This window comes from Theobroma cacao, chromosome 1, assembly GCF_000208745.1.
Source record: "Theobroma cacao cultivar B97-61/B2 chromosome 1, Criollo_cocoa_genome_V2, whole genome shotgun sequence".
Lineage (NCBI taxonomy): Eukaryota > Viridiplantae > Streptophyta > Magnoliopsida > Malvales > Malvaceae > Theobroma > Theobroma cacao.
In genome coordinates this window covers 15,372,566-15,398,420 of record NC_030850.1, presented here as the reverse complement: position 1 = coordinate 15,398,420, position 25,855 = coordinate 15,372,566, and the positions used below count along the sequence as shown (strand labels likewise).

Below are 25,855 nucleotides of genomic sequence, written 5' to 3'. Positions count from 1 at the left end.
TTCTAATCTTTTGTTTGTCCTTGAATGAATGAAATGATTTTGGTTTCTGCCACAGTGAAAAAAGGAAAAAGAAAAAAGGGAACAGAAGCTTCTGTTTTTGGTTAATCTATGAAAATTACAGGAGCCCTCCCCTGGACATTGCCAAGAATCATGGGTTGACCCCAGCTCAAGATCACCAATGTCTTAATCGCTCTAATTAGACTTTTGAAAGAGCAGAAAGGTGCCCCTGCCCCAACAAATACAGCTGGTTAACACTAAAAAGGATCAAATCCACCAGATTACGCGATCTAACAAGGCTCAAAATTGATGTGACCCCATACAAAAGTTTCAAGAGAATTCGGGAAATCTTGTTGAATTGAGATGGCGTTTCAAATTAATAAAGTAGAATGTCCAATAGTGTAGAAAATAAAAGCTGCTCAGACAAGTGAAAAGTGAAAACTATTTCCATCTAATTAGCATTAATTAATATATATATATATATATATCTTACAAATGTTGGTGCTTTTGCTATTAAGATTTTTGCACCAGGAAGGAGTACACAAATTTTACAGTGGATAATTTTGATAGGAAAGCTCCATAAAAAGAATTAGAAGAAGACAAAATCATCGACAAAACCCAAAAGTAAGATAAAAATATTAGGGTGAAAAAGGAAAAGAATCCTCCTCTTTAAAACCTAAGCATAATTGGCTAGTACAAGTAGTTCATGCACTGGTCCATATTAAATTCCTTGTATATACAGCAGCCGTTCTCTCCTTTTGACCTTTAAGAATTCAGGACCAAAGAATGGTTATCAGAGCTCAACTTTCATGTGGGATACTTGATTTGACCCTGCATTACAAGAATAATCATAATTAATTACAGCCTGGATTAATAACTCTATCAGGGAGTATAACTTTCTTACCCTGCAAGTTTTCTGACTGTATTGCCATTTCCTGGCTCGGATTCTGGCCATACCCCATCTGAACTACGGTTTGCAGGTCACCCTCACAGAATGTTGGGTACTGAACATAATTTAGACAGGCAAGTTGCAGATGTTTAGATCCGTGAAATGGAAAGAAAAGGATGGAAAAAATCATTGGGCTCACATTTTTCTTTTGAGGGAAACTATGAAAATGAAATTACCTGAGGGACAATTTGAGCAAATTGGTTAATTGGAGGTAAATGCGTGTTAAGGTTGGGGCATATTGCAGTATCTAATGGGTCCACTGAGCATTGGGTCATTGTCCCACTGGAAAGATTGCTATGAAGTGCTGGGTTTTGCTGGGGCTGGTGCCCAAAAAAGGCTGATGCCGAGGAGGAATCTATTGGGAATATTGGATGTGGCAAAGTAGTGTTTGATTGAAATATCTGCAAAAGAACAAAAAACAACAAACAAAACAGGTAATCCCAATTCGAAGAATTGAAACATTACTCTCCAGAGAAAAGAAAATAAATAAACTGTTGGCAAAAGAGCTTAGACCCTTACATCCTTTGACATTAAACTATCCACGTTAAAATCCAGCCTGGTATTCACTGAAGCTAGCTTCATTGAGAGGAACTGCCAATAAAAAAAGAAATATCGTAACCATTAGTCAAGAAAACTTCTACCCCAAGAAATTGATCACACACGTTCATCAAAAACAGGTAATCTACCTCAACTTGTCGCTGCAATGATTGAACGTAGTTTATAATTTCATCCAGCATAAGGGCTTTTCCAGTGACCTACAATTTTAAATCCAAGACCATTATATTTTAAGAATTTCAGCAATAATTTTTACCTAAACCAACCGCTCCTTTAATTTATTTATTTTTTATAATTTCCCAAATTTAGAACAAACTCCAGACCTTGTTGCAGCCGGGAACAAGATTTTGCAGAAGCTTCATTCTCTCACTGATTTTCTCTCTACGGACCTGATAAAGGTGACAGATATAGCCAATGTTAATGCAAGAACGCCAGCAGGTCATGCTTGAATGTTTTGAGTTTGAGAAAAGTGAACTATAATTCTCACTCTTTCAGCTAAACTATGGCTGTCAGTGGCTTGACCCCTTCTTGCTCTAACATGAATATAATCCTTTGGAGGTTCAGGAGGCTTTGTGTTATTATTATTTGTCTTGTTCTGTTTCTCATCCCCTGCATTTCCATTGCTTCCTTTTGCTTCTTCCTCTGCTTTAACAGAGCCATTTTCATTTCCATTGCTTTCTGTAGACTTGCACCGCTTCTCGTTTGATTCTTCGTTTGGATCATGCACCTGGAAATGGATAATTACTGACTGTTAAAAGAAAAATTCTCTATAAAATCTACGGCTGGAATTTTGAAAGTTCAAAGTCACAACTCTTTCAACTCTATACCTTTGCAGCATTTGCTGATGGGGATGCAGAAGTTTCCTTTGTTTTTGCTTTGGGAACCGCCTTTCTTTTCCTTGAAGTCAAATCTTTTGAAGCTTTCAAACCAGGATCACCATTGGGATTCTGTTCGGAAACGGTTGATTCCTCTTGAGAATTGGCTAATTCTGATCGGTCCTTCAGTGGAGAATTCTTGTTGGCCCCTTGAACACCACCAACTTGAGATCCCATTGCCTTTAGAGAAGGACTACTTGAAACACGCGGTAGCTTGGTATCTGCTCTCAATGGATTAGATCTGTAAGCCGCAATTTCATTGTTGTTGTTGAGTCCGAACTGACTCGTCCGACCATTGAAACTTTTGCTTCCAAAACAGGAGAATTTAGCTGCCCTCTCTGCAAATCCAGGATCAGCTGAGAATTCTGCCACACTGGAATTCAATCCCATTGATTTTTCCAAACTGGGAAGCTTCTCTTTAACCAAACTATCCATCATTGGCAAGCTTAGTTTAGGAGGAGAATTCAATGGGGTGCTATAACCGGAGGTGTTGGTACTGTTGGGTCCATTGAGGTAAGAAGCCAACAATGGCTGTGAATGTGGGGAGATCTCACCAGAGTTACCAATGCTCCCCAATTTGCCTATCAATTCCCTGATCATGAAGCTCTCATTGGAGATATTGGAATTTGACGCTGCTGGGGAAGACACCATTGAACTCAGGGCTGAGTCAAACTGTAGGCCGTAATCTGTTGACTTTTCCCAGTGGGGATTCAGGAAACAATCTTGAGACTGATCAGGGGAACAATTCATCTCTGTCACCTGAATTTCCATGGCTGAAGATAGGGACTGCCAAGCTGGCATTGGCGACGATAAAGAGGGTCCAAAGTGCAATGGCCGTGCGGGTGGTGGGATTCCTGCATTAAGGAAAAACTGGTTCTCCATTGAAGAAAGTCAGTTCAATGTGAAAATCCAGATCAAGAACTAACAGCTTAATAAAAAGTCTCAGTTTGATATTTAACTTTGGATGCCTTATATTTCTTTCAACCAAAAGAGAAGAGTTGAAATTTGAGTGGAAATGAATGAATTGTGGGATCAAAATGATTGCATTTGTGTAGAAGAGAGGTTAGCGAAAGAAGGCGGGTAGAGGAAAAGGAAGGGGAGAAGATATGTTGGGTGAAGAAATGCTAAGCGCTATGGCAAAGCAAGAGAGAGAGAGAGGGGGGGGAAAGGGGAAGGTTTGGGTTGGGCTGCAATGGAGTTATATAGATGTAAAAGAAAAGTTATTGTTTGACCTTTTTAATCTTTAATTGTTTCGCTTTTCTTTATGCAATAAGTATGTATTTTTCTTTTCTTTTTATAATGATGTGTGTTAGTACTGGTAATATTAAGCAATTCTTTTCTTGTTCTTTCCCCCGTAAAAGGCGGAGAAGGGAGGGTGTTGCCGGGCCTTGAACGTCAAAGCACCAAAATGTCCTTCCCTCTCTTGAAATTCTCAAGTCTCTCGAACCAATGATTTATGAATCCTCTTGAAAGTCCTCCACGGTTTTTTCACTTAAGAAAGCTGGCCAGAAGCCAGATATGTTGCTAGGGTTGGGATTCATTTCTACTAATACAATTGGGTTTCATTTTTCTCAAAAAAAAAAAAAATTTATGGAGATAACATTTTAATTAATTATTTCATGTCAACATTAAAACAAATACTGTACTTTTAGGCAAAATCTTGTTCGATGATGTTTGCGTTTTTTGGATCCTTTTTTGTTAGTCAAATTGTACAGTTGTTATTTGTCAAATCGTAATCTTTTGTGTATTTTTATTTTCATTATTGAAAAGTGATGTAAGTAAGCAGGGACGACATTTATGATAAATTTTGATTATTTTTTTAAAAACTTTGACTTGTTGAGGCAATTTCAAAGAAAGGAGGAAATGAAGCGAGTGGGATATGGTGATTGGTTAAAACCGACACGGCATGATTTCATCGTAAACACAGCACAGCAATATCACCTGCTGCGGTTAACTAAAGCTTGAAAAACTAAAGCAAGGAACATAAAGTTTTGGCACCGGTTCATGGGATATCAAAGCCCAATTCCCACACGCATTAATCCCCCTTGGCCTTGGAGACAAGGCAAATGTTGTTGGGTTGGATGTGAATTAGTAGGGCATCAACCCAGCGTGCATTGTACCATCCCGTCTCTCGGGTCAACCTAAACCTGCTGTACTTTCTGTATTTGGTACGTGGATACTAAATTTCAATTTTTCTTTTGGGTGAAACAAGTTAAGTAGTTTTATATTTGACAATCATTGGAGTCGATAGAGCAGTTTTTTGGGGGTTAAAAGTCAAGAGTAAATTAAATAAATAGTAAAAGTCTTTTACTTTGTTGCTTTTTTTTTCCAATCACTTCTTTCTCACATCTCAGCACCACAGATAGAGAAAAAATAAATTAAGTTTTAGAAATTATAATAAATAAATTCTTCATGTTTAGGCAAGTCAATCATTGCATTAAATTCCCACCTTGCCGGTTAACTCGGCTTTGGTCGGGTTCACATAACAGGATGTTTAAAGAATTAGCTAGAAAAGAAACAAAAAAAATTGTTGAATTACTTTGCTCACTTTCTTCGAAATACAAGAGAAGCACAGCTTCCAATACATTATTTATAGCTGTTTCCTAGCCTTGAGGCATGGAAGAAGAAAATTTCTTACAATTTTATTACGCCATCAGATTTGGCTTGGCAAATTGGTAACTTCATGATGAGAATGCTGGATATTTGCAATTCCATAAAACACTTTCTTTAATGCCAAATGCATAAAGGGTTATTGATGACAATGCTTTGCCTTGGCTGGAGCGAAAAAGATAACGTGGTCCATTGCCTCTAAAAATTTACTTAGGATAAAGCAACCCATACATCTTTCATGTCCTACTATTTTCAAAATACACTCTTCTAATCCAGATGCTACGGACATCCCACCACATATAAACATCATGTCTAAAGGTACATTAAAGCTAGAAACTTATAATGTGTTCCATCCAAAAGTGATTCCAATACAGATAAATACCTTAATATTATGTATCTTGCTATTATTATGAATATTAGATCTGGTTAAATTTATTTTTTTTAAAAAAATTAAAAACTTAATGTTATATTAGATCCATTCGAAAGCCTACATTTTCACTTATCTTAGAAGCTCTATATAATTAAAAAAAAGAAAAAAAAAGCTCTATAATTGTTATAAGTGAAGTCCAAATTTAGAATGCATTATCGATTATCAATTGCAATAATGGATAAATTTATAATTAATATTAAAGATCATACACTGAATACCAACTCATAGACACCCTTATTTGTGTTCTAAGAAAGGACCACGGCAGTACCATGAACCACTTGAATTTAATTATTCAAGCATGGGGAAGATTTTGAGTTGTAATTTGTAAGGTATAATCATATATATAAAATAGATGTACCGGCCACATTAGTTAAATTTTTTTGATTGATAGTACATTACTTTACAACATCACCAATTATAAATACAAATAATTTGGAATTTTAATGTTTAAATGTTGGGAGTTTTAAGATTATTTTATTATCCCAATAGGTAAAATAAAAAAAAAACATAAACCTACTTGAATTTAACTTGAAAGCTTTTGTAAACCCATAACTTTTAGCTAATTTTTTCATATAAGCAATATGAAATTCAGCATACTCCATACCCACAATCTTTTGGACAAAAAATTAAAAAAAAAAACAAACAAACGTGACATGATTTTATTCTGTATGCTTAGTTGTTAACTAATTTGGCATCTATAAAACAAAGCATTTGATTTTGGAAGCTTTGAGGTTAAATCCAAAAGTGGATCCAGATGGTAGGAAACAGAGGAATTTCTTGCATTAACAATGTTTGACATCCTAATTCAGTTGCAGAAGACAGAGGTTTTGGCTTATTGAGGAGATGGATCTTGTCGAGTAGACGAACAGCAATTGCCAGAGGGTTAAAAAAACAAAAAAAAAAAGAAATCGTTTGTCTTTCCTTTTGCTTTCTTGTAACTACTCCCTAATTATTAGCTGCTTTCATCGTGGGGTTTGGACAGCATATTGTAAGAATCTTAATTCTTAACCAAACTGGCAAAAACCAATTATAAGTTCTCTCTTTTGTCTTGGTTGGCCTCTCTTCTTTTTGCCTTGTAGCTACCATGTACCAACCTGATTAAAAGTAAAATTATGATTTTTTTTTTTTTATAATTGAGGAAGAAGAGATTCGAATCCTACTCTTTAGACAGGGAAATTATACACCAACCAATGAAATAAATGCTCGGGTGCATGTAAAATCATGGTTATTAGTGTTATTAATTAAATTTTATATTATCAATTATCATAGAGTCGATGAGATTATTTGCATTAAAAACTCACTGTTAATCCTGATATACTTCATTCTTTTTAAAGTTAAGATCATTGTACACATATACGTACACCTATACATACATACATTCATACATGGCTGTACTAGTGCAACAAAAACAAAATCAACCCACAAAAACAATCTTATATTTTTGTGAAAGTTTGTTGATCATTATATAGATTATGTAAAATTAATTGACTCATTATTAATTAGCAAATTAATTAATAATGTATTGTGCTGTCATTATTGGCAAAGGATAATGCCTTACAGCATACTATTAAATTGTTATTACTATGATTAATCCATCATATTATTAAAATTGTTCATAAATAATAACGAAAGGGAATATGATGAACTAATTATGTATCATTATTTAATCAATCCAACAAACTTTGATACCTTACTCCGCGATTTTCCTGTACAATTGTCATTGATCTCTTGATTGCTTCTAGTCCATCACAAAGCAAAGTAGTATGATTTGTTATTAATAATAGCTGATCGATGAGTCAATAAATCATAATTAAGACAATCTTTTTCTCTAATTAATCCCGATAATTAAAAATGATGTCAATGACTAAATTATAACTTCTAGCTGTCATATTTTCTTTCTGCACTACATCATTAACTGATTAATTAGCATCATTATGAGCAAACTAGATGGATTTAGATCCTCATAAAAGATACAGATGAAAAATGCATGGCGACTATATAATTAAAGAGCAGTGTCCCTATTAGTAGCTTTGTCAATTAATTAGGGCAGGCTTTTGGTGACAGTCTAAAGAGTAGAAGCTTGACCCATTTATGATTCTTTAATTTCCTCTTTTTTTTTCTCTGTTGTACTTAATGTGATTGAAATACTGTTTCAATAGTAATCACAAATCATTTTACAAAACAAAAAAAAAAAAAAAGAAGAAAAAAACCCAAGTATAAAAAAGGGTAAAAAAATGAGGTTATGGTCCTTGAACAGTTGAACTTACATTTATAGATAGTTACCTTCAACTTTAAGCAGCTAAGTTTAATGTTAGTAAACAATTCATGTATTGATTCTAGAATTAAATATGAGTAGTTACAGAAAGAAGGAGTAATTAACTGTGAATGCACAATTAATGCAAACCAGTCCCCAAAAACAAATTCACAATTACAAACTTGGATGACTAAACTTAAACATAGCAAAATATTAGCGAATAACATTAAATATTTAAGGTGGATTGGAGGCGCCCACTGAACACTGTCTTGACACAAAAAAAGGTGATAATTATGTGCACCCGCATGCGCATCATAAAACTTTAGTCTTATTCAAGATAGTAAACATTCAAGTATTTGTTATCTGAGATAGATGTCTATATACATAATATCCCAGTTTCAAGTGCTCAAAGATTTAAACAACTTTAAAGCTTAATTTTCTCACAATACAACGCTGGAAAGTCAAGGGGTTAATTATTTTCATAAAGAACCCAAAAATATTTTTACTTTACTTCAACTTAATGAATCTTCTAGCATTGTTAATTATTAAATCGATTGAAACGTGGAGGCCTAGCCCACAAAACCTGCTTCATACTTGTACCAAAGTTCTAACCTTGTACATGCAAAAATTACAAAAATTGTTACCTTGATTTCCTGTATATTTTGTTCTATTTCGTATGGGGAGATGAATTTTAAATTCTACAATATAGATTATGCTCATCTCTGCAGATTCATCACTCCTGGACATTTATGTTGTTGAACAACAAAAATGAAATTATGACCTATGAATGGATAAACCCCAAAAGGAAAAAAAATGGCATTTTATCTTATATATAGTTTGTTGGGTATATAGGTATACTTAAGATGGATGAAGTTTAATTTTCATTTATTTTGTCATTTTTATCTATCAAGTGGAGCCAAAACATATTTATTCCTGTATGTGTGGTACTTGTGCAAGCTGCAAAAATTCCTTAATTTTTTTTTTGGGGGGGGTGGGCGAGAGAGAGAGAGAGAGAGAGAGAGACTTTAATTTGATTATTTGATCATCCATAAATTCTTTTTCAAAGGAAAAATATTCCATGGCTGACCCGGCATTTGCATAAATATTGGTTACTGGTCTCTTTCTTGAACGAAATCAATTTATTTTTGATTCAAAGGAATCATCAATGAGGTTTTGCCAACCCTCGGGAGCCGCACTCCTTCATTTATGATCTTGTTACCGAAGAAGGATGCTATCTCTTTCGACTTCAAAAGAGCTTGAGAAGGGAAATTTGCAATCATTTATCCCTCAATCTGGAAAATCATTTATGAAAGGATATAGGTGACATATGCAGTGCTTATTCCCCAGTGGCCCCGCACATATTTCAAACTGAACTTGATTCATATCTGAAAAATACCTATAATGAAAGAACTGATCATACATGCTTCAATGATGGGAATCATTCCCGACGGTTTATTCTTCCTTTTTTAAGATTACCATATTTGATTAATGTGTGTTTTTCCATGTAATTTCTTATAAATTAATTTGTGAATTCTGTTTAGCTTAATTTTGCCATTTTATTTATCATGGAGCAAACAAATACTTGATATATATTTTTTAAAAAGATTTCACAATTGCTAAAATTTAATGAACATAAATTTGCTTTATAGAACCCTACCTAATTTTTGCCATTTTATCAATAAGCGATTAAATACTTGAAAACAAATTTCAAGGAGAATTCGTCATTGTTAAAAAAATAAGAAAAAAAACGTGCGGAAATTAAAAAAAAAATACATGTTGGGTACATATTTGTCAAGTAGTAAATGCATGCATGGTATTGAATTCTGGTCAACATTCAACTACTAGTGCTTGCCACTTCATTACTTGTCTCTGTGGCATGGCTGACCAGGCAACTCTCACCGTCCTATCAAATGCTAGCTGATCTGCTTCTTCAACTTTTCTTTGCCAAGATTTTCAAAGCAGTATATCCTGTAGCCTACATCTATCTGCATCATCCAGACACTGAGGCCAGGTGGGTTTCAGCTTGCAGCTAGATATAATGGAAGCAATTAATATTATACAGGAAAGAAATCTGTGGAAGCAAAAGCTCAAAGTCTGTTTCCAACTACGGAGTCTCGGGCTTCATATATTTATATTGGGTCACAAAGCTGGATGTCATTACGGCTTAGATTTTCCCTAGTGTATGTTCTTTAATCTCCTGTTTCTCAAATGCGGTATATATACACGATCAAACGCGACATCCTCATTTATAAGAAAAATCAATATAAATTTATGAAACGGTATTTTATTGGTTTCTTCGTGTCAGTAAATTTTCCATCATTTGTGATTCCATTGCTACGACAATGGACACGCCTGCAATTATTGATTATTGTCAAATTATTTCGTCTAATTAAAGTGTGGAATTACATAATTTATTTTTTATATTTATCAAAAAAATAAAACAGTTGAAGTTAATTAAGTCCGGATAATGAGATAACACTAACGTTCATATAACATGACCTAATAATGGGTTTAATTACTTCCAATCTTCTATGTCAGCTCAATGGTATAGGCTTGTGCGAAAGACTTTAAACTTTACGATGGATGGGATTGGGGATTCACTAATTATAAAAGAAAGATTAAGTCTCCTCTTCTATTTTATATGTTTAATTTCTTACCCATTAGAAAGTTATAAAAAAGGAAAAGTAATGTATTGAATTCCGGAAATCAATAGGGTGAGCATGATGTTTCTACTACCAGAGTTATGGATAAAACCTTAGCTACATTTTTATGTATTTTAAATTTCTGCTATGATGGATCTCAAATTAAGAGTATTTTATTATACATAAAAATTTCAATATGATTTAAGAGCAACCATACTTTGGGATTTAGAATCCTAAGAATCTTCATCTCTAATTTTACGTGTAAAACGTGAATATATAACTTTAGAAATCTACTAGATCCTTATTGTGATTATTAATTGCTTATATATGTAAAAAACATGAATTAATCGAAGTTTTGAATTTGTGTAATCATGCTATTTAAATTCATAATTTCTTTGTATACAATGCGAACTGAATCTTGGGCATGTTTATTTAATGATACATTATCGGTAATATGGTACTTTAGTCGTACTATATCTCTGGAATTGGCTGAATTCATGCTTAAGAAACGGTATTTCTAAGAGTCGCAAGTTTCAAAGTTTTCAAATCAAGAACTCAAATGATTTTATATAATTTTTGTAAAATTATCTTGGAATCTGTTTCTTGATAACCAAAGATTGTTATTAATATCATAAAACTTTGTTCAACCAAATGATTTCGTCAATTGAAGGTGCTACGTTTATAGGGTTCATACTCGTGAGTTTTGTTTTTAATTTAGCTCAAAATCAACTCAATTTATGTGTTTTACTTCAAAGTTACGTAGGAGAACAAGGTTAAATTCATTTAGGATTTGATTATATATATGGTGTTAAAAGGCCAAAATAATGGACTTAAATGCTCAAATCATGCTTTAATGGAGGATAGCCACTGTTCAAGTGTTTAAATGGGGAAGAACACGAATAGTGCGTGTGGGTCAAGCCCATATGCACATACGGCACATGTGGGTGCATAAGTGATAACTTTATTATATAGAGTTATTTTGTTATATTTTGAGCATTAAATAAGCTAAGATCTTGCGATTTACTTTAAAATTTTGATATTTGTAGTTATTTACCTTATTTTAGTAATTTTGTTGGGTCAATTTAATTTGAATTATTTTATGATAAATGCTTTCAGGTTTAGTTATTACTAAGTTAGTTTGTTGCTTTTGTAGGTGTGCACTTGAAAAGGGGTTTAATTGATGAAGAAAAGTGTGCAAAAGTTCATGCTTCTCTCATACATGTTGTAGTGTTTCAAGCATAACTTTCATTCTAGAAGTCCAATTGACGTGATTCTTGGGCCATTGAAAAGTTAAGGGATAGGGCTACTGCTTTCATATTTACCACTTTACCTAGTTCAGCCTAAAAGAAAGAGACAATCACGTCACAATTTGAAGGAGAGTAGTAAAGACAACACTTTTATCGCCGTGGCCATGAAGAAGAGGGCACTGCGGTGCCATGCTAAGAAGAGCCTCCATAATGCAATTCATGAGCTCAATGCCATGGTGCTAGAAAGGAAGTGGTCGCATATATTGACTCGAGAAGAGGGCGTCGTGGCACCGACACAATTACTTTCATAAGCATAAATTTCGAGGTTTCATTTTGAGTACAATTCTAAGGCTTATTTAAATAACCTTCCAAAGCAATTAAATGCAACAATAAAGCTAGGTTTTCTCTGAAGAAAAAGAGCTATCAAGTAAGCAAGAAAGCAAAGAAAAACTCTTGAAGATTGAAGATCAAAGAGCTAACAAATTTGAGTTTTTTGTTTCTTCTTTTGTTCTTTTTATACTTTCTTTGTTTTATATTGATGGTTAAACTTTTTTTGGATGATGTTTTTAGTAATTATGAGGAACTAAATTTCTTTTCTATAATTGCATTTGAACGTAGCATGTAGTTTGAATTTTTAATACTTTTTTTTGCTTATGATTGATTGTGTTTAAGTTGTTTATTTCAATCATATTCTTAATACGTTTGATTGATTGGCCACCAATTAGATTGATAGGGTAACCGAAACAAAATTGAGAAAAGTTTAGTGTAAGCTTTGGATGAACTAGCATATGTTAAATATCAATTGTATTAGATGATTGATTTGATTTGCGTGTGATGTAGACATACACTTACATGTCATATGTAACCAATATTATAATCTAAGCTTAATTAGTCCTTCTTAATTGCAGTTTGCATAGACATATAGTAAATTGGTTGCGATAAATATTTTTATAAGAACCTCAACGAATATTTATAAATACATTAGAATTCTAGGTTAACAACTCGAGGACCATCTAGTAAGTAAAAAGAGAGTAAAAGATTCAGATGAAGTGTTGAGAGGATATTGTAATCTAGGTTCTATTTGATTGATTAATTCTATTTAAATTGCAATTCTTATTCTTAGTTTTAGTTTATTTAATTTTTAATAGCTTTAAAAGTAAGTTATTTTGATAAGGTTCAATTGTGTTAATTTTAGTACATAGAAAAAGTTGGAATAATTCTCTATGGGATTTGATACTTTACTTTCTATTATATTACTTGTTAACGTTACATGCACTTGCGTGGTAAATCCGACAATAAGTTTTTGGCACTGTTGTCGGGGCATTATTTGCCAAAATTTTCTATTAACATTAATAGCAAACAATCTTAGTCTTAATTCAAACTTCTCTTTTCTTTGTTTTTAGGTAATTTTAGTAATTATATGCAAAGAGTCAGAAATTTGAAAATTATTCCTTTTGATTTGGAAATCGAAAAAACCTTTTGTAGACTTTTTTTTGTGAAAAACAAAACCTTTTGTAGACTTTTTTTTTTTGAAAAACAAAACCTTTTGTAGACTTTAGAGGGAGAATCAACAAGCTTTGACTCAATGTGACACAATGGCTGATCAACAAAAAGAGAACAAGTCTTTACAAGAATATGTTGTGTCGCTTGTGCAAGGTTTTCACTCTAACATTCGAAGACTTACCATATAAGCTAAGAGCTTCAAGATCAAGCCGACAATCATTTAGATGATTTAGACTTCAACTCAGTTTATGGGATTGTTGAATGATGATCCTAATGCACATATTGTGAATTTCCTAGAGATTTACAATACATTCAAGACCAATGGCATTTCTAATCATGCCATTAGATTGAGGCTCTTGCCATTTTCATTGAAAGACAAGGAAAAAAGTTGGTTGAATTTGCTTCCAACTGGTTCTATTAGTACTTGGGATGATTTGGCTCATAAATTCTTAGCTAAGTTCTTTCCATCAGCTAAGACAGCAAAGATGCGAAATGATATCACCTCCATTATGCAATTTGATTCGAAATCATTATATAAGCTTGGGAGAGGTATAAAGATCTACTTAAAAGATGTCCTTATCACTGGTTACCTAAATGGTTGCAAGTACAAATGTTTTATAATGGTTTAATGGATCAAATTAAAACTACCATTGATGTTACAATAGGAGTATCACTCATGGCAAAATCTATGGATGAGGCATATGATTTGTTAGAGGTGATGGCTTCCAACAGTTACAAATGGCCATATGAGAGATTGGGTCCAAGAAAAGTTGTTGGTGTTCATGAGCTTGTTGCAATTAATGCCTTCATTGTACAAATGATTGTGCTCACTAAAAAAATTGATACATTGGGTGTCCATTCCGTTCAGAGTCCTTTTGTGACATGTAAGTATTGTGAGATAAGCATTCCAATTATCAGTGTCCTATTAATGCTGAATTTGTGCAGTTTGTTGAAAATTTTAATAGACAGTAGAATAATTCGTATTCCAATAATTACAATCCTATTTTAAGGAATCATCCTAATTTCTCTTGGAGCAACAACCAATAATCTTCATCAGCACCTAAACCAACTTTCCTATTGGATTTCCACCTCAAGCTAGAGCTCTTGTGCTTGAGAAAAAGCCATCTATGGAAGAGTTACTTATGCAGTACATGGCAAGGACTAATTCTCTCATTTAAAGTCAAGCGGCATCACTTCAAAATCTTGAGACACAAGTAGGTCAACTTGCTAATGCCATCAATAACAAGTTTTAGGGAACTTTACCGAATGACATTAAACTAAATCCCAAAAGCGAAGGAAATGAGCAATGCAATGCAATTACTTTGAAGAGTGGTAAATAGCTTGATGAGGTAAAAGGTAGAAAGTGGTAAATGGTGAAGATAGAGTTAATCAAGAAGATACTTATAGCAAGCAAGTTCAAGTTGATAAAGTTAAGTAAGGGGAAGAAGTATCCTCACCACCGTAAGTCAAGCTAGATGTGCTTCCCGTTCCCTTTCCTCAAGCATTGAAGCAAAAGAAAATAGATTAGCAATTTAAAAAGCTTTTGAATGTTTTCAAGCAACTTCACATTAACATTCTTTTTATAGATACTTTGGCATAAATACCTTCTTATGCAAAGTTCCATAAAAAGATCATGTCCAGAAAGACGACATTGAAAGATTTGGAGACAGTTGCACTTCTTGAGGAGTGCAATGCTATAATCCAAAATAAGCTTCCACCAAATCTTAATGATCTAGGGAGTTTTTCCATTCCTTGTACTGTTGGTGAAGTTAAATTTTTTAAAGCTTTGTGTGACTTAGGTGCTAGTGTTTCATTTATGCCTTTGTCTATTGTTAGGAAACTTAGACTTAAGGAGATACAACCTATTGCAGATACCTTGCAATTAGCAAACAGATCAATCAAGTACCTCATAGGGAGTATAGAAGATGTTTTGCTGAAAATTGGGAAGCTTTACATTCCAGTAAACTTTGTTGTGCTTGAGATGGAAGAAGATGTTGAAGTTCCTCTAATTTTGGGACAACCATTCTTAACTATAGTAGTAGCAATCATAGATGTGAAGAATGATAAGATAACTTTCAAAGTTAGAGAAAAGGAAATAGTGTTTAATTTGTTTAATGCAACTAAGTATCCTTTTTATACAAATAATTGCTATAGAGTGGATTTAGTTGATGAGTCGACTAAGGAGGATTTTAACAAGGAATATCCTGTAACAACAAGTTTTGAGGTTGGACAACAAGTGTTACTTTCTAATTTACACTTCAAGCTTTTTCCATGAAAATGTAAATCAAGATGGTTGGGTCCTTTCAAAGTGGTTAAAGTCTATCCTTGTGGTATAATAAAGATTGATAATAAGGATACTGGCTCACTCATGGTTAATAGACTATGCCTCAAGTCTTATTCCATGGATAAAGTTATGCAAAAAAAAGTGCCATAGTCAAGCTATGGACTATAAAAAAGTGTTTCTTGAGAGGCAACCCAAGCTTTTGAAACTCTCACTTTTTTTGTTTGAAGTTACTTTGTTTTATTTATTTAGATTTTCTCCATTAATTTGTTTTTATTCTGTTTCTTATAGATTTTTGTCATCTTATCGGACTTTTCTAACAACTTTGGAGATAATGATGAAGACGAAGAAAAAAAATAAAGCCTTTTCCACATTGCTACCGTTGTCAGGGGAGTTTTACTTACTTTTTTCTTTTTCTATTTTAAACATTAAGGACAATGTGTAGCTTAAGTTTCGAGGAGGGTACCATCTTTTTCATTTATGTCTTAAGCTTATTTCATTTGCATGATTATCTCAATTTTTTTTTCATTTATGTTTAGTTTTTAAAGGTTTATTTTATTGATAGCTTGAATGATTTTGCACCTTTTCTAATGATTTTCCTATCCAATAAGGAGAACTTAGTTATCTTGTTATCTTTAGGTTTGGGAAGTATGGATATTGTTTGAGTTTATGATAAATTTTTGTGTGAATATCATTGTTATGATGTGGTTTTCATTTATTGAGCACATTGTCTTTTGCTTAGAATAGTTGTGCATATTTAGAGACGGTTTATGTTGATGTGAATTTTAGATTATGTCATAAATTTTAGGATTTGTTTGATTTTCTCTTGAGGTGAAATCCTAGACAATACTTAGTTAAGGAAATGAATTAGGCCATCTTTGAACTATTTGAGCTTTTTGAGCCTACCTTTATATATTTTTATCCATAGTATACCTTTTGAGCCTAATTTTACTTTTTCTTTTTCAAACAACTATTTCATTTTGCTTAGCTTATAATAAATTTCTAATGTTGCATCCCTCACTCTTAAGTATATTAATCATTTTAGGACGTGTATTGAATTAGATGTTGAATAAGATAGAAGGTGAAGTTGAAAAAAATTCAAAAATGCTTAATATTCACCCCACTATCCATCATAGAAAGAAATAAGTTTTGGAGTGTAAAGTTGTGATAAAAAAAGGAAAAGAAAAGAGAATAAAATGGTAGACAAAAGAAAAAGTTGAAATCAAGTAAAGAGAATTACTTACAGTATGAATTGAGGTCTATAAGGGTCCTAGAATGATTAATGTGCTTAGGGTGATTTGAACCATAGCTAATTAAAGTCCTAATGATTCTTGGTTAAGTGTTAGTCTACATTAGTGGAGAGAGAGATGAAAAGTAAACCTATGGGATTCTTGTACTAATTCAAATTTTGCATAAGAATAAATTTATCCGAATTGCATGATGTTCTTTGTAAAGAATTAAACACACACACACACACACTGAAATCTGTTCAAGAATGAGCTTGCATTTGAATTGAATTAGGGTCTTGAATGATATCTATGTTTTACCTTGAATTGAGATTTTGAGTTAATTTTTTTGGAAATTATGAGTGATCATTAGACTTGTCAAAATTGGCCTAGCCCATTGGGTCGACTCATATTTTATTAAAAGTGCGGTTGGGGTATGAAACTGTGGGCCCATAATAAAATCGAGCCTAAATGGGCTAGCCCATTTGATTAGTAAGTTGTCTTGAGTTGGAGCGGGCCAGTCCTGTGGGCCAAAAGAAAAAAAAATTAAAAGTTAAGACCTCCCATTCTTTCTTTTCTTTCACTTTATAGCCCATACCCATTTTTCAATTTTCACTCTACTCTTTCAAACTCTCACTCCCTTTTGCACCTTTGAAGTCCAAAGCCCTATTGCCTAGTTCTTGTCAAGTAGTTAATCGGTCACCATTCTCTTCGCTTGAAGAGTCCCCAATGTTAGCTACCTCCAAGTCTCCGACCCACTTTCACCGACAGCATCTCTCATCAAATTTACTTCTCTCGTTCAGGCTAGGTGGGCATCTTTCCTCTAATCTCCTTCGACAACCCAAGTAAGCATTTGGTGATATTCTCATATCACCTTTGGCTTTCAGTTCTTGTTTCTTATCAATTAAATTATTAATTAGGTAACTCATTGATTGTTTCATCTATAGTCTAACCATGGAATTAGTATTGAATTATCCGTTCCAGTCATCTTAAATCTTGTCTAAAAGAGTTCAAATTCTCCTAATGTTGTGTGGGAGCAATATTCTTTATGAATCGTGATTGTTTGATAGTAAAGTTTCTTGTCATAGATTACTTTTTGAGTGTCACCTCTAAACTTTAAGCATGGAAAGCAGAAAATTTTAGCTTGGGTATGTTTGAAAAGTTTAGTGTGTTCATGTCAAGTGACAAATTTGTGATTGCTTATTTTTTTGTTGGTTATTGGTATTGGTTTTCTAGATCATGGGATGTTACAAGCTGGTGTTGAGTGGTAGTTTGTTTCTTTAATGTCAATATTGTTGTGTTAGGATTTTGAAGTTGAATGCCATCATGATGAGAACTTGAAAGTGGGCTAGCCAGCCCAACCCATGGGATGGCAAGGGGTGGGTTGGGTTGGGATTTTGACAATCCATGTAAAAAATGGGCTAACCCTGCCCGGCTCGACCCAACCCATATTTTCTCAACCCACAGTGTTTTGTGGCCATATTGACACCTCTAGAGATCATTAGTTTGGTGTGACTCATCTTTAGTAAGTTGTCATCTCTAGTTATTTGTTATCATCATTTAAGTGTTTTTGTCATTTATGATTGCTTTCATGTTTGTTTAATTTTTCTTTTATGATTTGCTCAAGGACTAGCAAAATCTTAAGTTTAAGGGTGTGATAACTTTATGATATAGAGTTATTTTGTCACATTTTGACCATTAAATGAGTTAAGTTCTTGAGATTTAATTTAGGAATTGGATATTTTTAGTTATTTATCTTATTTTAGTAAATCATGTTGGGTCAATTTAATTTAAGTTATTTTATGATAATTTGATTTGAAGTTTAGTTATTACTAAGTTTTTTTTTTCTTTTGAGTAAGAGTATTTCATTCCATATCATAATACTCAGCCATTACAATACGTATTACAAAAAAAAAAAATAACAATCCTAGCCCTCATATGTATTACAGTAAAATCTTAAGTTTGGGAGCATGATAGCCCCAACTTCACTAGTAAAATTTTTATCCTTAATCCAAGCAATCTCTTGCAAACAATCCACCTCTATTTCATGAACTACCAGCTGTTCTCGAGAGCAAATTATTAAAGCCCAAAGTAGTGATCTTAGTTCAGCAATCGTCGCGTTTCTGGCAAACTTAAATTTCTTTCTTCTAGCAAGTAATAACTCTCCACTAGGCCTTCTAACTATGAAACCTACCCCTAAACAACTCATTCCATTAACATTGAAAAGAGATTAGTTTATTGCTTTTGTAGGTGTGCACTTAAAAGGGGTTTAATTGATGAAAAAAATGCACAAAAGTTCATACTTCTCTTATACATGTTACAATGTTTTGAGCATAACTTTCATTCTAGAAGTCCAATTAATGTGATTCTTAAGCCATTGGAAATTTATAGGGATACAAGTTTCATGTCTTCCACTTTGCCCAATTCAACCTAAAAAAAGGAGGAAATCATGTCACAAGTTGAAGGAGTGTAGTAGAGACAACAAGGTAAGGTAGAACGCTAAACATCATGACCATGAAGAAGAGGGTGTCATGAAGTCGTGTTGCGAAGAAGCTCCATAATGCAACTTGTGAGCTCAAGGCTACGACACCAGAAAGTTAGCATCACGATGCCATGAGAGAAAGTTGCCCCATATATTGACCCGAGAAAAGGGCACCATGGTGCTAACATGATTATTTCCACAGGCACAAATTTCAAAATTTCGTTTTGAGTAGGATTTTAAGGTTTATTTAAAAACCTTTTCAGAACAATTGAAGGCAACAATAAAGCTAGGTTTTCTCTTAAGAAAAAGAGTCGTCAAGCAAGCAAGAAAGTGAGGAAAAACTCTTAAAGATTGAAGATAGAAAACCTAATGAATATGAGTTTTTCTTTTCTTCTTGAGTTCTTTTTATACTTTTTTTTTGTTTTGTGTTGATGGTTAAACTTTTTTGGATGATGTTTTTAGGAATTATGAAGAACTAAATTTCTTTTCTAGAATTGCAATTGAACCCAATATATAGTATGAATTTTTAATAGTCTTTTTACTTATGATTAATTTTGTATGAGTTGTTTATTTTAACATTGTTCTTAATGTGTCTGATTGATTGGCCACTAATTAGATTGATAGGGTAACCTAAACGGAACTAAGAGAGGGAGTTTAGTATAAGCCTTAGATGAAATAGTATATGTTCAATATCAATTGCATGAAATGATCGATTTGATTCGCGTGTGAGGTAAACATACATTTGCATGTCACATGTAGCCAATATTAGAAAGCTTAATGAGTTTTTCTTAATTACAATTTGCATAGGCATATAATAAATTGGTTGAGAGAGATATTTTTATAAGAACCTCGACGGAGACTTTTAAATACATTAAAATTTTATGTTAACAATTTAGAACTATCTAGTACGTAAATAGAGAGTAAAAGAGATTCAGATGAAGTGTTGAGGGGATATTGTAACTTTATATTCTATTTGATTGATTAATTATATTTAAATTGTGATTTTTATTCTTAATTTTAGTGTATTTAATTTTCATTAGCTTTGAAAATCGGTTGTTTGAATAGGATTAAGTTGTCTTAATTTTAATACTTAGTAAAAGTTGATACAATATTCTGTGGGATTCAATGCTTTACTTTCTATTTACTTGTTAAGGATACGTGCACTTGCATGGTAAATTTGACAACAATAGAGCCTACATGTTTTGAGTTTTTGAAGTTTTTTAATAAATTGCATTATACTTTCTTTATATTACATGTTTGTGTTATTTTTTTATTTTTCATACACGTTTAATATTTATTTATTTATTATGTGTATTTGATTGATTATTTCAAATATTTTGAAAATGATATTTTTAAATTACGTCTAGTAAAGAAATAATATGTATATTTTTCAATTTAGTTGTAGCATGTACTCTCCCCGATATTTATGTATTTTGTATATTGTTGGATAAAGTTATAAAGTACAAAATTAATAACTAAAATCTTATAATTTTTAAAGTAGTTGTTTTTTAGACAACAAATATATTTAGTGACAAATGGAGATATAGTAACCGAAGTATCTCGAAGGTTTTATTACATATGTAGATATTATATCACTTATGTTCTATGCTCATTAAGTTAAAAATCATCTTATAAAATTTGTGTGGGTAATATAAGGCAATATCTTGTTGTGAGAGAGGTTTTATTGTGCTAGCTAATTGTTGTCACTAAAGTAGCCAATTGGTTAGTTTTGTGAAATCCATATGTTTTAAAGATGTCTATGATTTTAGTATGCATTTATTCACCTAAAAGTGGTGTTTGTATATTAAAATTAAGAGGCAACAAATAAGAGTATGCTTTTGAGAATTCACTGATTCTAGTAATTTATTCATCCAAAGATGATAAGTTACAAAGATTTTGTTAAATTCTCATGGCCATTTTTATGTGAATGGACTCCTAATTACATGTCATGCATTCAACCTAAAAGTGTTTACTTGATGATATGTTTGGACATTTTGGTTATAATCATCATAGTCATTTATGGTTTGGAGTATTTTACTACCCTATTTATTTAGTTATGTTGCATTACTTAAATTTTAATATCACATTTTTAATTAATAAAAATGTGACCCACTGTTGAGATTTTTGCTTGGGTTAAACTTTAAAAATAGAAGGAAAGATGTTAAATTTGTCATTCAGATAATAGGATAAACCTAGTTATGAATATAAAAAGGCCTACAAAAAAGTTCTATGAATGTTATGAAAGCTTTTGAGGCATGAGAGAAATCCGATAAATTATGTTGGTTGTTATTAAGAGGTACATTCATAATCAACTGTTAAATATCCTTCTTGATACCACTAATGCAAAAAAAAAAAAAAAATTCTTTAGCTATAGGAAAGTCATCAAATGCTAAAATTGGTACTCTTTTAAAGGGATTTTATTACATGAATTACGATGGGATAAAAGGAGTTAACAAGTACATCATGAAGATGGTCCACCATTAGACTAAACTGAAAGGCTTGATCATCAAGCCTTGATATCATCATTCTAACACTTGTATTTTGCATCAAGCCTTGAACAACCACTGCACCTGAATTTGTATATATAGTGATTGCCTATAACTCTTAAGATAAAGCTTAAAGCATTAATGATATTATTACTAGTTGTGTTGTCAGGGAAGATAAGATCAAAATTGAAAATCGAACAGTGCCATTCTTGTTACCAAAACATGTCACAAAGAAAAGTAAAAACTCAAAACATAATGCTCCTAAACACATTCAAGATAAAAAGAAGAATGAACTTAAATGTTTCTTTCATAAGAAGAAGGGACATAAGAAGTAAGATTGTCTCAAAAAATAAAACTTAGATAGAGAAATGCGAGTGTGAAGGTAACTCCTTGAATCTTATTATACATAAATCTAATTTAACTAAAACGCTATCTAGTTCTTGGTGGCTAGGCAATGGTGAAATTAATCAAGTTGCCACCTTATAGGGATTCATAAGCGAGGGAAAGCCAAATAAGAAGAAGTCTAAACTTATGATTCGTAACAATGAAGAGGTAAAAGTAGAGCTAATATGAATATTTTGGTTGAATTCAAGTAATGATCATAAATTGTTATTGAAAAACACTTTCTAAGCATTGCTATTTGGATGAAATTTAGTTTATTTTTTGGTTAGACAATGGTGGTTGTGGTTTTGAAATAAATGATCCATTTATTAAGATTTTTTTTTCAAAAGTTATTGGCTAGTGTTATTTATCTCATATATTGTTGAAAGAATTACCAAAAGATCTTGTATAAAAGAAACGTCTTCCATGTTGTGACATTAAAGACTTAAACACATCTTTAGGGAAATGGTAGAAAGGTTGATAAAGGATAACATCTTTAGACTCAAATTCATAATGACTTGGAGACATGTGTTGACTATTACAAAGGTAAATTAACTAAGATAATGAAGTCAAACCAAAGTTTTGGTTTATTAAAACTTCTTTATATTGACATAAACAGACTTTATACCATTATCATTTGCAATCGTAGATATTTTATGACATTTTTAATAATTTTTCCTGCTATGGTGATCTGCTCATGATCAAATAAAAGTTTGAAACTCTTGATAAATTCAAGATCTTTGACATTTAAGTTGAGAAATAGTTAGGAAAAAACCATTAAAAGTGACAGGTATAATAAAGGTGGTGAGTATATGACAATCATGACACAACAAAACAACAAAACAACAAAAGGAACCATTTGTGATATATTTAGAAAGTTATGAAATAACGCCCAATATGTTACTCTTCATAATCTTGGAAAAAATGGTATGACTTAAAAGGTGAAATTACACTGTAAAGAATACGGTGAGGAGTATGATGAGTAGGGCTAATTTACTAGAATTTATGTAGGGAGAAGTAATTAAAATAGTTTTATATATCCTAAATAAAATCTCTTACAATATGAACCTAAAACCTCTTTTGAGTTGTAGACCGAATGTAAACCTAGTTTTAATCACTTACATAATTGGGAGTATCCTTTAAAGGTAGGTCTTTATGATCCCACTAAAACTAAAATATAGTATTATTTCAATTGTTACTATTTTATTAGGTACCGAGATTGTTTCATAGGTTATAGATTTTTTGCTTAAGTGGATGTGGTAAAATTGTTAAGGCTAAAACAAATATGTTTTTGGACTTGAATGTGACTAATACTAGTTGTTCTCAAATTAGTGAGAAATGAAAGTGTCACGACCCAAATTTCGGGTCATGACCGGCGCATGGGTCCAATGGACATAATCCACTAAACCCAGGCAAGCCTATTATTTATCTTACTTATGATTCTATTTATTATCACTAAGTCATATTTCATGACTTTGAATCAAAATAGTGATATACATTGCCAACTCGTACTGGCATTACTCCTTTAAAATTTACATTAAGTTCATCTATACATAACAAAATAATACTCGACCTCCAGCGGAGTGACTCGGATGGATATACAGCTACCGAATGCCGAGACACCTACCAGAAGATGTACACAGATCTACAAGGACACCTCGTCCTAATTATCGGCTACCTCGTGATCTGAAAACATGAATTTGAAAATGGTGAGTATAAACCCAGTGAGTGAACAAGGAAGGGAACAAGCAACAATTAGGAAAAATTTAAAATCATGATGCACTTGTTTCAAACAATGCAATTTAGTTCATTCCTATTTAAAACCCCTCCAAACCCCAGAGTTTTTCGCTACAGCGAGCATGAATTTCGATGCAGTGAAAACAAAGCAACAAGAGAAACATTTTTCCTCACTCAACAAAAGCCATCCTGCTAAACTAATAAAATCAACCTAACATTCATGAAAATTCTCAAAGTATAATGTGTCAAATTTCACGTACATTACAACCATAAATCATTGTCCATCAATTTGCTATATCACACACATTTATATATATATATATATATATACGTATATACCCATCATCATCATCTCACCAACCCATCATCATCATCACCAGCTCATCATCATCATCACCAGCTCATGCGCACTCCCTACTCGCACATGGCTGGGTCATCACCGGATTATGCGCACTCCCTACTCGCACATAACCGGGTCATCCTCGGCTTATGCGCACTCCCTACTCGCACATAGCCGAGTCAACATAATTACACAACATTATATTCAAGCATATATGTATATCAACATAATGCAGCCACATAGAAATCCATAATAACCACATTTCATAACATAAACCTTTTCTCAAAAGCTTGTTCCCAAGGCATTCATTTTCATGAAAAATTGCATAAAATCATTCAAACACTTTGTTCAAAACAGTCATATTCCCAAAACAATTTTGATAGGCAGTCCACTCACAGGTGTCGAAAATCCGGATTCCGGGTGAACTCTGACTAATAGTCCTCAGGCGTAATTCCTTTGCCTTTTCCGGACGTCTCACCACCTTGACAAATAACAAAGTCGAGGAATTTACTATATTGTCCCTAAATTGATATAAATTAATTTAAATTACTAATGCTTGATATGTAAATGCAAAAATATGCCCGATTACCGCTTAATCACGGTATCGATTAAATTCGACCGATCACCCGATTAATCGGCGATTGTGTCCAAATCACCTCCAAATTAATTCATTTCTCCTCTAATACCTTAATTTACCACATACATTTAAATAAAGCCAAATTCAGCATTAGAACCCTCACAGTTCCTTATAGAAAAATTTGGTCATTTGGTGCACTAGCATCGAATTTTTTTCTACATAACCGTTTCACCTTAATTCATCATTTTCCATGCCATTTTCCTTGAAATAAAAACAATCCCCCATTGATATTCAGCCCTCATGGTTCGACCAACAAGGAACCCTAGAGAAATTGAATATTTCTTTTGTGTTTTTGTTCATAACCATGCTTAACTATCCCTAAACACTAACATAGTCTAAAATCAAATTATTCCAACAACAATTCCTCTTCCATACCCATTTTTCAGAATTGAATTCATCATGATAACTCAATATTCAACCATGGAAATCAAGAACAAAAGCATGGGTAAGCTAGGTATCAAGGAGAATTAAAGAAATTTTAACTTACCTAGCTTGTTTCCTTGATTTCTTCACTTTTTCTTTGAATTTCCACCTAGGTTTTCTTGTTTTTCCTTTTGTTCTTCCTTTTTTCTTGTTGCTGGATGTCTAGGCCGAATATGGTGAGGGAATTGGGGATTTAATGGGCTGATTTCTATAGAAAATAATAAAATAATCAAGCATGCCATGTGTCACATGCTTATTGGCCAAATTTTTAACTTTTTGACTTTTTCTTCTTAATTTTCCACCACAAATATTCTGGTATTTATCCAATCCTACCACAATTAAAATCCCTTGGTCTTGACAAGTGCTGGGCCGAAAATTTTACTGATTTGCCCCCGAGATGAAAAAATTACGATTTTGCCCTTATACTCCGAAATGTACCGGAATCTCATTATTTCTACTTTTCAACCTAAAATAACACTAATATTGATCAATATTAACCAAATGGGGCAAAAATTGTTTAAAAAAATTTTCGTTTAGTCCTTTAGTGGCAAAATTACCATTTTGCCCTTGTGCTCCATAAATACCGAGAATCACAATTTTTCACTGCTAAACATCATTTTATACTCCAATAATCATAATTATATTTCATATAATTATTCTTGGTCAAATGTGATCAAATCTTGGCTAAAAATCTCCATTTTATCATCAAATGGTAAAATGACCGTTTTGTCCCTAATTGGTCAATTTTCTGATGGACTCCAAACTGGACCTTGAACTCCAAATCACTATTCTAAGCCATT

At 32.7% G+C, this 25,855-nt stretch overlaps 1 protein-coding gene and 1 long non-coding RNA gene across 2 annotated transcripts; both read right to left on the bottom strand.

The window, feature by feature from the left end:
* LOC18612675 (transcription factor bHLH62) lies at positions 483 to 3,559 on the bottom strand. Its single transcript, XM_018118687.1, has 8 exons — positions 2,329 to 3,559; positions 1,989 to 2,228; positions 1,825 to 1,890; positions 1,633 to 1,701; positions 1,466 to 1,537; positions 1,123 to 1,347; positions 902 to 1,001; positions 483 to 828 (listed from the first exon to the last, which is right to left on the bottom strand). The coding sequence occupies exons 1-8, from the start codon at positions 3,256 to 3,258 to the stop codon at positions 791 to 793; spliced, it is 1,740 nt and encodes a 579-aa protein (XP_017974176.1). The 5' UTR covers positions 3,259 to 3,559; the 3' UTR covers positions 483 to 790.
* LOC108661618 lies at positions 23,565 to 25,150 on the bottom strand. Its single transcript, XR_001927393.1, has 3 exons — positions 25,120 to 25,150; positions 24,392 to 24,476; positions 23,565 to 23,604 (listed from the first exon to the last, which is right to left on the bottom strand). It is a non-coding gene; the product is annotated as an uncharacterized LOC108661618 (long non-coding RNA).